Genomic DNA, 15,484 nt, shown 5'->3' on the forward strand with positions numbered 1-15,484 from the left:
GAGACTGCAATTTACCCACGAAATTGAAAATAATAATTCCATAAGCCTACTAGACGTTTGTGACGTGGCAAAACCCGCGAAACTATTTTTCTCTCTAGCTCCGCGGCCCCGAATCTACGACACTATTATTTTTTATAAACGTATCCTAATACCCCTTACGTTCTCGGAGGAGGTCCCGCTCGATCACCCTAAATCGGGATATTCAGGGTTGATTGGAATGATCACACTCACAGTTCGATTACTCTATCTCTTTATTCTCTCTCTCACTCTAATTTTACATCCCTCGCTCTCCACGTGACAAAGCACTATCCACGACTTTATACTCACTCTATCTCTCTCTCTCTCTCTCTCTCTCTCTCTCTCTCTCTCTCTCTCTCTCTCGCACTCACACACGCTCGAAACTCTTGCTCGCTCGAATCGACTAGTCCCGACGAAGTCGGTAAGGCAGCGCGCTGTGCTGTTGCGCTCGTCTCGGCCTCGAAGCTACGCGCTGTTCGCTCGTCCGCTCTCCTTTCCCTCTCGCGCGCTAGCAATACAAAGCGGCCCCGACTTCTCAGAATCGGTTCTAAGCAACTCCCGCGTTTCTCTCGTTTCTCTGCGGCTTTTCTCTCAATTCTACTCGCGATTTCGTCCACGAACTTTTCTCGCACACACGCGACTCTCCCACAACATATACTCTCTCAACACACTCGCCTCTCTCTCTCACGCGCTCAGTCGGCTCTACCGCAACCTTTTCCTCGTCTCCTCGTACGGCGCTCTCCACTCGTCTTCTTCCTCTGCTTCCTCGTCTTAGCCTCGTCTCTCTTCCTCACGTTCTCTCGTCCTGATCGCCAGCACCCTCGACCCCTTCCTCTGGACCTGGTGCTCTCTCTCTCTCTCTCTCTCTCTCTCTCTCTCTCTTTCTCTCTCTCTCTCTCTCCCTCCCTCCCTCCCTCCCTCCCTCTCACTTCTCCTCCTACACCACCTTCGCGAAAATCCCGCGCGATGTGTCGTTCTCGCGAGCACATCAGCTAATGCGTTCTCTTTTAACGCTCGCTGCTTCGACTCCGTTTTGGATACCGATAAAGGATCAGCTGATTGCTCTTTTACGCCAAAACGCACGACCTTCTCTCCTCTCTCTTCATACCGCTTCACTTTGTTGTAATATGTAAATCATTATTATAGTGATCTAAGTCTAAAATGGTACACGTTGCGACATCTCTGGGTTCGCGACGATTTCGTGCAGTCAGACGAGCACACGCGAGTGCAAGCGAACTGTGCATGCCTCGCGTCTATACTTTAAGCGCCTATTGTGTTCTATACCATACTCCGAGTATAGAGTTAGACTATGCTGTGCTGAACTCTATACTCTCTCTCTCGACTACAAGACTCCGATGTGAGCAGACGTGCCGCAGGCTAGGCTCTCAAGCCACTAATACTATTATCAATATATATATATATATATATATATATATATATATATATATATATATATATATATATATATTAATATTATTAATTAACCTCAGTGTTTGTTATTTATCCACACACTCCAACACACTTCTACACCATCGCTACGCTCTATATAACTAGTAATAAAAGATGAGAACAAACTAATAACAGACTGGTACACAAAACCAACATTCTTCGGCAGATTTCTAAACTATTTATCTCAACATCCAAACCCACAGAATATTGCCGTGGTGTACAATCTCGTCGACAGAGCGATAAAACAACCAAATAAAAGATTTCATAACATTGACATAGTAAAAAGATTACGGGTAGACAACAACTATCTGAGCAAATTTGTTGATAAATATATAAAAAAAGATTGTCCGTAATAAAATCTAACGAACAACCAAGACAACAAACAAGCAGTAGCAACAACGGTCAACGAGACACTATATGCATTCTATACATAAAGGGCTTCTACGAGCAGATTAGTTATAGTTTTAAAAGAAACAACATTGATACAGTTCCAAAAATTAATAGCGAAATGTGTAACATCATAACAAAAGGCAAGGATAAAACAGACAAAAATCTTGAGAATAATGTTCTTGTAAACAAAAATGTAATGACTGCTCTGCTACATATTTAGGCCAAATAAAAAGAAATGTTTGTATACGCGCTAAGGAACATAGAAAATCAAAAAATAATGTAATTTTCGAACACCAAAAAGTTGTAGTCACACATTCAACTTTGACAAAATTGACATAAAAGAGAAAGAGCCCAAGCTAAGTAAAAGATCGATCTCCGAAATGGTACAAATCCACTTGCAAACAAAGGTATTAATAAGAGAGAAGATACACTGCAACTTAACGAGTAATAAGTGCAACTTAGTGAGGTATATACACATCTAATACAACGACTGAAACAAAAACAAAAAGATTGACGTCAAAATTGTGACGTCGGTATAGAAAAAATGTCAAAAAACCACCCAATTTCCTGCACATTATATAAGCCACGCGAAATCGACAAGCGAATTAATTCGGGACCGAACAGCTGAGAGAGCAACACCTCTATCTCCTCTCCCCATGCCGTCTGGCGAGAACGAGACATATCTCGTAATACTCATGTATATACCGGCGATCGACTACAAATTCTGTAAGTTTTTTCTGACTATTTGCTATTGTTAAATATTGAGTAAGATCTCATGTACATTATATTTACTACGAATAAACAATTTCCTGATGAGAGTGACATTGACCACCGAAACGTCGGAAGAAAGAAAAAACTGTTGTGATTTTTTTCTTCTTCCTCACACGCAACTTGCCTCAGGAAGACCGATAGTGTCGACATCAATTTATTTTTGAATATCCACGAAGGGATTGAGTCAACGTAGGAGAATTATTACTCTCTCCCTCTCTCTCTCTCTCTCTCTCTCTCTCTCTCTCTCTCTCTCTCTCTCTCTCTCTCTCTCTCTCTCTCTACAAATATTGTAAAAATGATTAAATATTAGGTAGAATTATAGCACAAAGTCACGAGACATTTTATTTCAGAATGGTTATTTTACATCTATTATTATAGAAAAAAAAACATCAATTGTTCAACTAAAATTTCATTTAAGACTATATTTTTGACATTCATGCAGGATAAGTCTTAATTAATTTCCTTTAATCTAAAATAGTAAAATGATCTGTCGAAATAATAATTGAAAACTTCAAAATACTTACTTTTAGTGTATTATCATTTGAGTGAAATTTGATATTAAAATCCAACAACTCTTCATTGAAATATAACTGTAATAATCGTTGCAGAAAGAAAGTGCCCCAATTGTCTACTTTAACTTGCTTCGGCTTTTTAGAAGGTGCATACTTCTTATGGTTACGTGATGATTCCATTTTTTCAATTGTCGATGATGAGACTGGATTAGTATTTCTAGAAAATAGTATTACACGTGTTTTTTTATTCAATTATTCTGCATTAGTTGTGTATAATTAAATAATATTGTAGTTAAATAAGATGAAAAACAAAAAATTTAATTTAAAGTCATCTAGAAATTTAAACTAATACAAGGAAATCTAGGTGCGCTTTGCGCACTTCTTATCGTGTTGTTAAGTGACGAAGCTTCTCGATTATAAAATCAAGAGTTACAAAAAAATTACGGAGAAGTTTCGACACTTAACGCATAGGAATGCACAAGATAAACATGCGCACACGACAATCTCCCTCTTACTCAAGCAATCGCGCGTGCAAAGCTAGCGCGGCATTTTTCGAGGCCTGCGACGTCGCCAAGCCCATAAGACAGAGGACACAAGCGAAGCCAAGAAAGCTGCAACGCTGCTTAAGGGGAGGACAACAGGACTGTGTGTGAGATGAAGTACAAAACTTCCTCTCTCCCACTTTCTTTCCACCCTCCCTTGTCACACTTAAGAGTAGCTTGGACTAGCGACGCGGAGTCAGTGCGTTCTATGCCCGCATAGTAAGCGGAGCCCCTTTACAGTTTTAATAAGTTACACTTTAGATTCGAAGTTTATTCCAATCATTAATAAATTTGATTTATCATTATTTGTCTTGATTCAAAATTTGATTTACTTGAATATCTTTTTGAATTTTGAATTGTAGTTTTAGTTGATCATTATCTAAAATTAGTATACGGCTGCTTAAATCAATGGCTATTTTACAAAAGTAATCATTCATTACGTTCAATATAATTAATTAATTTTATTTTTTTGATTATTAAGAACTAGATTGTCAAGAGTCTTGCTTTTTTGGTTATTTTTGCTTAGTGAATCTCCAAAGCTATCTTGGATTGTGACGAGACACGAGTCTCGCACATGTAAATACTTGTGAATGCGGCCGCAATAGACGCGGCACGCGCAACATCTGCAGGTCGAGTCCGCACGAGCACGGAGAGCGGCAGCCGGCGAGCGACTCAGCAACGACGCGCCAGGCGGCGCGAGCGGCGCACGCGGTGCGCCGTTAACGCACCTATACATATCCGCGTAGTATCGTGCGCACACGTTACTACAAGGAACCGCAAGAGATAGACCTACGAATACCCGAACGACATCGAGCATCGTCTACGTGAGCACACGTGGGCGATACCCGGTGCCACCGTAAAATCCTAACCTACATTCCGACACATTGCTGCCTCCCTCTGCCACTGTGAGCCCCAGGGTTAAGGGAGTAACAATAGTTCCGCCGGCGATTCGCCCGGTTATGCACTCACATCCTGGTGAAACAAAGGTAAATTCCTAACCAACAAAGCCAGCCTTACGCCGACATCTCACAACTCGCTTTATCTCTGTGTGCACACAGGATAAAGAGAAGAACGAGACGAGCGACGAAGATTTGTGAAGCCGTGCGCTCAAGTGAAAATAAAATTGTGATACAAGTAATCGAAATCAATTAAAATTTGATTTGGCTCTCATTTGAAAACTATCATACCTAGAGGGCTGAAATTTTTCAACTTAATTGTATTAGCATGTTGAAAAAATAACTTGAGTTGAATTCATTCTAGCTGATATGAATTCGACTTTCATATATAGACCCACCTGTATTTTTTGACGTCAAAGCCATAGGTTTCAGGGTGAACAGCCGAACCAAGACAGTTAAGTAAAAACTGACACGGCAGTCTGTTTCTAAATGATTCAACTAGTTTCCACGCAAAAGAACAGATATCGAACTTCAATATCATGGATTTAGCATGATTTTGAGAGATTTGGTGGTTGACAGTGACTGGCTCGCATACTAATGAGATTGAAATATCTGTGCAAACCTCATCATTGGTGACTTTGAGCACATCGATGACACTGTTTACACAGTAATTGCACTTGAACGACACAAAGTCGTCAGTACATCATGCTTGTACATACTTTCATATATAAGAGTATGCATGTGTAGGGTTAAGTTGCCACTTTTAAAATCATATTTCCCTTCCAAAAACATTCTAGATGAATTAATAGTGTATATATTCATCATTTAACAATGACTGAAACTGTAAAAACTGTAGTTCTGGTCTGCTATGCTATTCTACTGTATAGCATAGCAGACAGCCTCTACCATACGCGTCGTATACTTTTAGTATGCCTGTGCCTGGCCTAGACCGTACGCGCATGTGCAAAAAATTGAGAGAACTTCTGCTACTCGTGTTTTAGCGTAGAAATCACGAATATTTCTCGACACATTCTGGGTTTTACATCTACCAAGTCGCTAGGGAAAGGGCCAGAACTTATCGGCCATTTGCTAAACTTATTCACTAGCGGCTACAACTGATACTAAGGTGAAGCGGCGGTGTTTGCTAGTGTTAGTGCTTGGATCGTGCTAAATCCGTCCATTGGCATAGCATACACCGGAGAGTCCTTTCAATACGGATCAGTGCCACAGAGAGAAGTACAAGCTAAGGTCCGTCGAGTGGAATCTCCGGCGTTAGCAAGAGCAGTTGACCATCCCTATTTTAAATTGCCACGTGAACGCGTGTAGATAATACAGTCAGCATCTGCCACAGGGTGATTAGAACCATCTAGAGTGCGCAGGATATTAATAATAGTAAGTTGTTAAGATAAATCATAAGTACTTTACAATTAATAAATAAATAAGACTAAACTTACTAAATACAACTGTAAAACAACAACATCCTAAGCTAAATATAGCGAATCTCCGTCAACTCTGTAAACTGAACGTCTGTGCAGTGCTCTGGACCAATAAAAACATAACAATCAATATAAATAAAACCCTTGTGTATTAAATTGATAATAATAACTAAACCTCAATCAGAACAAATAAATTCGAATCAGCTTCGAAGTCACGACGTGCAGGTAAGAGTACTTTACTTGTGGACTAACCATCAGCATCCACACACGAAACGAGTTGAGAGGACATAACGTAGAGTCCGCAGGATACCGAAGTGTCACAAGCGACTTGCCTGCTACGACAGTAAGTACAACGGACACTCACACGTCCGCCAAACGCAGTCTAGGACAGAATACCGTCCGCCCGCAAAATACGCGTCCGCGCAGTCTAGCAGCGCGGGACATCCTCAATTCCACAGTCCGCGTGTAACTTTAGTAACACAACAGGCTCTCGAGCCGAAGGCTAGTTCTCGTGAATAAATAATTATTTATAAGACTCGCACATCCCGTCCTACTATCTAGTACGGTCTTTACACCAGGGTGGTCATTAAACAGAATATCTAATTTAAAATACTTGATTTGGAAACTTAAATATTTCGAAAGCAATTATTGATACACGTGCCTTTATCCATGTCTAGGAAGGGTCGCGTTATTCCTCTAACATATGGTACATATCTTCTACACTATTTTAAAATTTTGTGTTTGGTCGATTTTGTAAAAACTCTACAAAACCCGTGAAAAAAATCTATTTTACGTTAGAAATGTTCTTTAAACTTAAATCATTCAGGTTACCAAAAAAATGTCAAATGTGTCAAAGTAGTTTTTAGCAGTAAAAGAAAAACGTCCATACGTCCGTCTGGATTTTTCTTTCATTTATTCCACAAAAGTTCAAGTATTTTATAAACAAAAAACTAATTAATTGTATAAACAGGTACATATGATAAAAATATACATTCCTACTAAAAAACATTTTCAAGATTTGGTCCAGATAGATTGGCAGATGTGAAAACAATTTTTAAAAAATAGACGTAATTAATGTATTTTTTTTTTTATATTTTTAAAATATTTTTTGCACACATCATATTATATAAAGCATACATATATTGATCATACGTATCATGTACATATATGCCTTATTATAATATTGGTTTTCATATTAATCGTACAAATTATTATTCATACAGATTTTAATTATTACTAGCAGGATCACCTCGCTCAGAACGTCGCTCGGTTGATTTAATATATATGTGTGTGTGTGGGTGTATGTGTGTGTGTATGTGTGTGTATGTGTGTTTTTTATGTGGCGTAGGTAGAGCAAGCTCTGCACAAGTGGCCCGACGCCGTATCTCCACAGGTACTATCGTTGAACAATACTTCCGTGGGGCCCGTTTACTAGACTTTTTTGGCTTCTCCTTTGAAGTTTGACATTTCCATACATCCCCCATCCACCAAGGTGATTGGGGGTTCAGGGTCAAACTCGTCTTCTTGATTCTGCATCGTCCTGCAGTCTTCTTCTTTCTGCATCGTCCAGCCGTCTGCTTGCTGCCGCATCGTCCGGTCGTCTACTTCGAGCAGCATCGACCGGCCATCCTCTGGACAGACTTAATCCCGACACCTACGTTCCTCTGCATCAAGTGAGGGAGACTGGGCTCAACTCAGTTACCTACTTTCCTCAGCATCGGTCTGAGAAGCACTTAAAAATACTCAATCCTAGATCCTACGTTCTTCTGCATCGGGCAGGGGAGTGAGAGCTCAACTCTGTGACCTTCGTTCCTCTGCATCAGTCCGAGGAGCGTTTTGTATCTATTACCTAGTGGCCTTTGTCTAGCAACAGTTTTACTCAGCTGTTTCGTCTTGTCCTTCCCTTCTATTCTCTTCGTCCTTTCTAACCTTCTTGATAATGGTCCTTACGTAGTTGTTTACTGCGCGACAGCCATCTTTCGACGCTATCATAGCTGTCATCATTGACTCAGGGGTCACTCTAGTCTGAAGGTAACGCTCGAGTTCTTCTCGTTCCATTTCGTATCGCAAACAGTCATAGAACACATGCTTCGCATCTTTGTTTGCTTCCAGAGATACATACTGGCAAACATACTGGGCAATTACTTTTGCTGCCTTATTGCTCGCCCTCTCAAGATGCTGCTTAAACTTTAGTCTGGCGTCTATGGTGATTCCTAGGTACTAATGGTCGGCTGGGAGTCTATTTCGTGTCCGTTCACTGACAGCGTTATTGTCTCTATTTTCTTCCTACTAGATATAAGACTTCGGGTATCTCTAGTCTAAGTACTGCATCGTACATGATGTTCCACAATAATGGACCTAGCACTGACCCTTGTGGGACCCCTCCGGTTACTTAATAGGTGTTCGTGTCACTCTCTGTGTCATACAAAAGAGTTCTGTCGTTCAGGTAGTCAGACATAATCTTTCTTATATACGCGGGTACCTCTTTTTTCGTAGTGCCTCGTGTATCTTGCCCCAGCTGGCTGAGTTAAACGCATTTTTAACATCCAGTGTAATAATAGCACAGTACTTCTTAGATCCTCCTTTCCATCTTTTGCCTTCTATTGCGGTTCTAGTGGTGTTCCACTAGTCCTCGGGCGTCTACTATTTTTCTACTACGACCAGTCTTGTAGTATTTCTTCCGAGCCCGCTGTTCCCGTCTTCTTGTTCAATGACACTTTGCGAGCCGCGTTAATTTCTCTATCCCACCAGTATTTCCTATTACCTGCTCGACCTTATTATTCGCAGATCCAAACAGCTGTATTTCTTCTAGAGCCAGCAGGAAATGTCTCCTTATCATAATCCTTTGTTTTCCAACCGACTCTTTTTGTCGTTGCCCTCCGGTTGGATCTCTGCCTTGATATTCTTATCTCCATTATTATCGCTTGGTGGTCACTATTTGTGTAATGATCGCTCACCATCCACGATCTAATTAAGCCAATCAGGCAGCTGCTGATAAACGTAAGATCTATGATGGACCCTGCGTCTCCTCTTTGAAATGTGTAAGAACATCCCTGATTAACTAAGACGAAGTCAAGGAGGGCGAATGCTTCCAATAGCGCTCATCCTCTTACGTACGTCCTTTAGCTGCCCCACTCTGCTGCCCAGGCGTTGAAAACAACTGCTATCAGTACCGGTTTTCTTCCTACAGCATCCTGTACTATCCGGTCCAACAGTTGTCTGAATTGTTGTATCGGCGTGTTAGGAGAAGCATAGCAGCAGTAAATATGTACGCCTGTGACCTTAGCGCGTACCAATCCTTCATTACGTCTTGTCATTCTTTTCTGGAAAGCGGCGTCTCAGCATGCCCATATGATTTCTGCATCACGGATATACTGGCTTAGTAGGTCCTGTGCAGTTGCGGAGTGATTTATATTAAACTGCACTATTTTTATATTCTTCGTCTGTCAGTGGCTTCTACTGCAGCTCGGTAAACTGGGCATGCATAGCTACCAGCTGCGTGGTCACTCTTCCCACTTGTGCCTCTTTTGCAGAGTACACAGTTGGGTTGGTTCTGACACTCCTTTGCTTTGTGCCCATCTTTTCCACATTTGAAGCAAAGCTTACTTCTATCTTCAGTTACTGTGCAGTTTCTACCGATATGGCCAAAACCTAGACATTTATAACACCTAAGCAACTCGTTTTTGCGGTTAGCCACCCGAATCCTACAGTTGACCCATTCTATTCTGATCTTCTGTAGCTTAGTGAACTTAGACGCTATCTGAGCTGGTATTCGCATCACTGCAATCTGCGTATCACCATACGTCTTTCGCAGAGATCTTATCGTAGAGACTTCTATGATGTTCTCTTCGCCAATTTCCTTCTGTAGTGCTTCTAGTACCTCCTCTTTTTAGGTAAGCATGTCCAGATCTCTTAATTCAATGATTCCTTCTTCCTGGAGGGCTTTTCTTATGGCGCCTTTCACTAGTATCGCTTCAACTGCTTATTGGAAGTCCGAGGTTTCGACTTCTCTTGTGCGCTTAAGCTTCATCAGAAGATCTCCTGCAACTGTTCTGCGTATTTTATTTACGCTATTCCATAGTATGTTAAGTGACGGAGCCGCTTTCATTTTTGACAAGATGTATGTATAGCTCTTTCCTTCTGCAGCCTTGATGATTAAAGCATCCGGTCTGGGAGATCTTGCCCGCTTCGTTCCATCCTTGCTGGTCTACTCTGGTTTGTAACGCCAGGAACACTTTTATCCTCTTTGCTTGCTTCTTTTTCCTTTTTTTTTTTTTGACTTTCTTGTGACGACTTCCTGCCACGCTGCCTTTTTAGGTTGATTATCCGCTCCTTTATTTCCTCTATTTATATCCTGTGGAGTAGTTGGGCTTCCTCCGTTGTACCCGCCTTCCGAGATCTGAGACTCAAAGTTGTCTGCTAACTAACAAAGCGTTTCAAGGGGCCTTATATAGTTTCAAAAATACTCTCGCCACTGGTATCTGAGCTGAGAGCGACAAATAACCAGATAATCTCGAAGGCACACGTATGTGATTTAAATCCCTATATTACAAGGGATCCTATTCCTTTACAGGCTATCTAAAGTTACATAACGCTGCCTATAACCTATCCTGGGCTGTCTACAACGTCTCCGAAAACAAATCATCGCTGGCTATCTAGTACGGGTTATCTCTGTCGACAAGCGGCACAGGCAAGGAATAGCGTAGGAGGCTATCTACTTAGCGAGTTATACGTAGCTAGGCAAAAATATCCTTACCGAGCAAATACGTTTATCTCACGAAAAGAGAGATGGAGCCGCATCAAATACCCGATGCCACCGTAGAAGAAGAAAAGCGGCTACTCCTGCAACTCGACTCGGACGACGATGTCGTGAGCTTAGACGGCTCAGAGGATAGAAATACTAAACACGCCACTAGCTTCCCCGAGACCTGCAATGGAGGTAGACGCAGCATCGATAGAGGTCCTCAAAGAGCGAGAGGGATCACTTGAGGCCCATGCTAATTTTGGCGATCCAGTCAGTGAAAATGAAGTGCCTGGTCCAGGCTCTCCTTTAAGAAGGGGAAAGCCTCTAGAAATGGAGGAAGGGGACTTCGAGTTCATACAAGTAGAAGATCGTGAGAGAGCCATGGAACAACAAGAGAGCTCATCCCCACTATCGACACCCCAAGCTCTTTCACCGGTGAGCGTAATGACAGTCTCAGAGGCAGAACCATTTGACGAAGAAGACAAGGAAAGTGACGATCGGGACAAGTGGAGACAGGAAGCATTATTTTTTTAAACTCTTTAAAAAAGCATCAAGTTTAAGCTACAGGTGCGGAAATTATTGTATCACCTTCCCCTAAACCCATGCGACCCCTAGAAGCCACCCCTATCAAACCACAAGCAGTCTAACTCATCTATCCCAGGGAACAGCTAGTTAAATCGCTTTATTTTTTCTTAAAATAATTAAGCCACACACCATAAGCCTGCTAATAACCTAAAAACCTACCCCTAACCCGCTTAACCCCTAGAAACCACCCCTACCAAACCACAAGCAGGCTAACTAGCCTAACCGTGGGAACAGCGAGTTAAATCGCTTTATTTTTTCTTAAAATAATAAAGCCACACACCATAAGCCAGCTAACCACCTAACCACTCACCCCCTACCCCTAGAAACCACCCCTACCTAACCACAAGCAGTCTAACTAACATAACCCTGGGAACAGAAAGTTAAATCGCTTTATTTTTTCTAAAAATAATAAAAACCCACTCCACAGGCCAGACCGGAAACACGCACAATCGTATAACCACGTAATTCAAGACATTATTGCAAGTAAATTAGTCACATTATTTGGTAGCTGTAATTGTTGAATGAACTGCTATTAGTCATCTGCGTTGAAACAGATTTAATCTCCTTTACCACGTCAAGGTTGCAGTCTTCAAAGAGGTTTTTTTGTTGTTTTTTTTGTTTTTAATTTTTTTTAGTTTTTATTTCTGTAATGTTTTATAATTTTTACATAGCAAAGTTGAGACATTTATTGAGGATTAGAATTACTGAATTATCATTTCATCAGAAATGTTTGAGCTTGTGAAGTTAATCCTTTAGTTTTTTTTTCTTCAACATCTCGCAAGCTGCTTATGACTGGATCCGATAAAACTAAGCAATAATGAATTATATCTTCATTCGTCTTTCTTCTTTCATACATTCTGCTATGTCGAACTCGAGCATGGCGAAATATTTTGTTGTTGGATTCCTGGGCTTCTTCTGAAAAATACCCAATAGGTCCATCAAGTGTCCTCATAATGTCACATCCATGTATTAGTACTTTATGCACAGAAGGTGGCATCTTATACCACGGGTAAATTTCTGTGCATTTTTTAGCAATTTCCAAGCAATATTTTTTAAATGCGTTTAAATTAACTTCTTTTGGGCAAAATATAATTTGTAGAATTACATGCATTCTAATTAATAACTCTTCGTCTACACCGATAATTTGAGGTACTGCTTTAGATTTGGCAAAAAAAGAACGTGCCACATTTCCTGTTAGTTGTTCCAGAACCTTGCTTGACTACATCTACTGTTAAACCAAGTTTGCTCTTTAAAGACTGCTGGACTAACGATTTTCTCTCTTTTTTCAAAGCTTTATCTGAACCTCTTGCTGATCCTTTCTTAAAATCTAGATTGTAAGAAATATGTAAAATATATTCCATGGATCGAATCCAGGTGTGTAAGATAGGAAATCCCCATTGGTAAAACTCTGTATTGCCCTGAAGTTTTAAGACAAAATTCATATCATTAATATCTTTAGGACTAACTCCACAAATGTTGCAGCGAGAAGAAGCCTTTTGTTTGGTTAAAACATTGCATACTTTGCCATCTATCATGGTACATTTTATGTCAAATGCCATCTCTCATATGTTCATTTTGTTAAATCTAAGTCCATAAACATCGATAATACTTTATTTGTATATTCGGTAATAAATACATTTTCTATAGTATCCGTAGTATTATCTGCTGAAGATGTTTGTTCTTTTAATTTTAGCGCCAACGATAGCTCCCCTTTAGAATGCTTTACAGAGATTTCACGAGCTCGTCTATTTTTTGTTTTTGAACATCCTTTGTCATAACTTATATGAGGTCGACCTATATTACGAACATTAGAAAATTTTTCAGAAGTACGTGAAGTATTACTAGTAAATAATGTTAAAGCTTCATTATTCATGATTGATATTGAAGTATTCATATTTGATGTTGAAGTATTTATATTTGACGTTGAAGCTTCGTCAAGTAACTGAATCACAAAAGAATTTTCAAAAAATTCTTTGTAGTCCGATTTAAAAACATCTTTCTTTCGAGAAACATATTGCCATTTTAGTTTATATTTTGGAAAAAATGATTTGGTTAGTTGGTTTCTTAGATGCTGTGTATGTCTTTCAGAAAGTGCATACTTTATTTTTACATCATTTACAACTATATCGGGAATACAATTTAGTTCATTAGCCTATTAATAGGGACTAAAGTGACTCTTTTTTGACCGGCGAGCAAAAAAGTTATTTTAGCGGGCAATATAAACCTTTATTGCTCGCATATTCCAACAGCGGGCAATAATGGCCTTTATTGCCTGCAAATTTTTTTTTGTAATTTAAAAAGAAAAGTTGATTTTGATAAATTTGCATTATATATTTATTTTATATAATGTTTGAACAAGACAAGAGCACGGTTACCGTGTCAAAAAATAGTCATATCAGTCCCTTTTAACACGTACGAAAAAACGCGAAAATACGTCCGCGCGTTACATAAAATATGGTGTGCACCAAGGGCTAAGTGGGCTTTTTTAGGCCGAGTGTGGATTTTGCAGTACGAGTCAAGGCGAGTTGGCCCGAGCCTTCGCCTTGACTCGTACTGCAAAATCCACACTCGGCCTAAAAAAGCCCACTTTACGCCCTTGGTACACAATATACTATTATACCCCTTCAGAAAATTATTATTGACAAAGTAAATTTCGTTTTCACCTAAGTATTTATTTTATTAAGAAAATCAATATGATGTCTGTATCCATTATTTCATTTCTAAATAAATCTTAAAAATCACTACTGCTGATATGAAATATAAGAAAAAAGTTAAGTAATTTTACATCCTCAATTAAAATTGAAGTCCATGTGTTTATTAATGTAGAAACAGAAAATATGAAATAAAAGTTGATTGATTCTTTAGTCGTAGCTGTATTAATTAACAAAACATAAATACATAGAGTTAGAATCAAAAAAACGCACGTATGCCTTATGTTATAACAGACGTAATAGAAAAAATTTTATTGAAGAGAAATATTCTTAGATTTGGCGGAAGAAAACTTAATTTAAATTTAAACTTATTTTTTTTCAATATGATAAAAGAAACATTTGTACGTATTATACTATAATCTAATAAATTCAAAAATAAACATTTAACCATCAAACACTCGTATGATCAATAGATTTAATTATATTAAATTATACTATAATATAATAAATTCGAGAAATCTTCAAAAAATTCTGATAGAATTTCAACGTATTTTTTTATTTAATCTAAGGACTTTTTCTTCAGTAAATTTTTTTCTAAAGTCTCTCATTCTCAAGTAAAAAATTCTGTAAATTTTTCACGATTTTCCCGTGTTAGCCGCCATGGTATGTGCTTTTACCTTTTTTTTCAAAATTTAAACTGTGATACTGAAGTTTAAGTTTCGAGGACATGATTTCTTCGCTCTAAACATTAAATCTTAAATGATTTCAATGTGAAAAATCGACATGAATAAAGATTTTTTTTAAAACCATGTTTTATTGCTTGTGGTTTGGTAGGGGTGGTTTCTAGGGGTTAAGCGGGTTAGGGGGAGGTATTTAGGTTATTAGCTGGCTCATGGTGTATGGTTTAATTATTTTAAGAAAAATAACGTGATTTAACTCGCTGTTCCCTGGGATAGATGAGTTAGACTGCTTGTGGTTTGGTAGGGGTGGTTTCTAGGGGTTGGGGGGTGAGTGGTTAGGTTATTAGCTGGCTTATGGTGTGTGGCTTAATTATTTTAAGAAAAAATAAAGCGATTTAACTAGCTGTTCCCTGGGATAGACGAGTTAGACTGCTTGTGGTTTGGTAGGGGTGGCTTCTAGGGGTCGCATGGGTTTAGGGGAAGATGATACAATAATTTCCGTACCTGTAGTTTAAACTTGATGCTTTTTTAAAGAGTTTAAAAAAATCATTGCTCGACGATTAAAAATGACGCGTGGCTCGAATTTTGTCCATTTTCTCCCACTGTGCGCCGTAGTGACTTCACCGCCCGAGCTACCTGAGACGCCGCCAAGGCCATCTACCTTAACAGGGGCCGCCCACCAGATGGAAGAAATCCTGGCCTCCGTAGCCTCATTTTATATGAGATCTACGTGAGATCTCATATGCGATCTCATATAGATCTCATATAGATCTCATGTAGATCTCAGTACGAATTTCAGTCATATGAGAT

The 15,484-nt window shown here is 39.4% G+C and overlaps 1 protein-coding gene across 8 annotated transcripts in view; it reads right to left on the bottom strand.

Moving 5' to 3' along the window:
* LOC100119562 (zinc finger protein 160) overlaps window positions 1–15,484 on the bottom strand; it is a 153,044-nt gene that overhangs the window by 122,556 nt on the left and 15,004 nt on the right. For 7 of the 8 annotated variants that reach the window (XM_031932612.1, XM_032601363.1, XM_031932590.2 and 4 more), the window contains exon 2: window positions 3,153–3,357. Coding sequence is in view for 4 of the 8 variants with exons in the window: in XM_031932590.2 (XP_031788450.1) it covers window positions 3,153–3,320 (168 nt within the window). In the remaining 4 variants the exon portion in view is untranslated. Of the gene's footprint in view, window positions 1–3,152; window positions 3,358–10,895; window positions 10,898–15,484 lie in introns of all 8 variants that reach the window. The other variant, XM_031932593.1, reaches the window with a different exon arrangement.

Source organism: Nasonia vitripennis (genome assembly GCF_009193385.2).
Source record: "Nasonia vitripennis strain AsymCx chromosome 1 unlocalized genomic scaffold, Nvit_psr_1.1 chr1_random0007, whole genome shotgun sequence".
Classification (NCBI taxonomy): domain Eukaryota; kingdom Metazoa; phylum Arthropoda; class Insecta; order Hymenoptera; family Pteromalidae; genus Nasonia; species Nasonia vitripennis.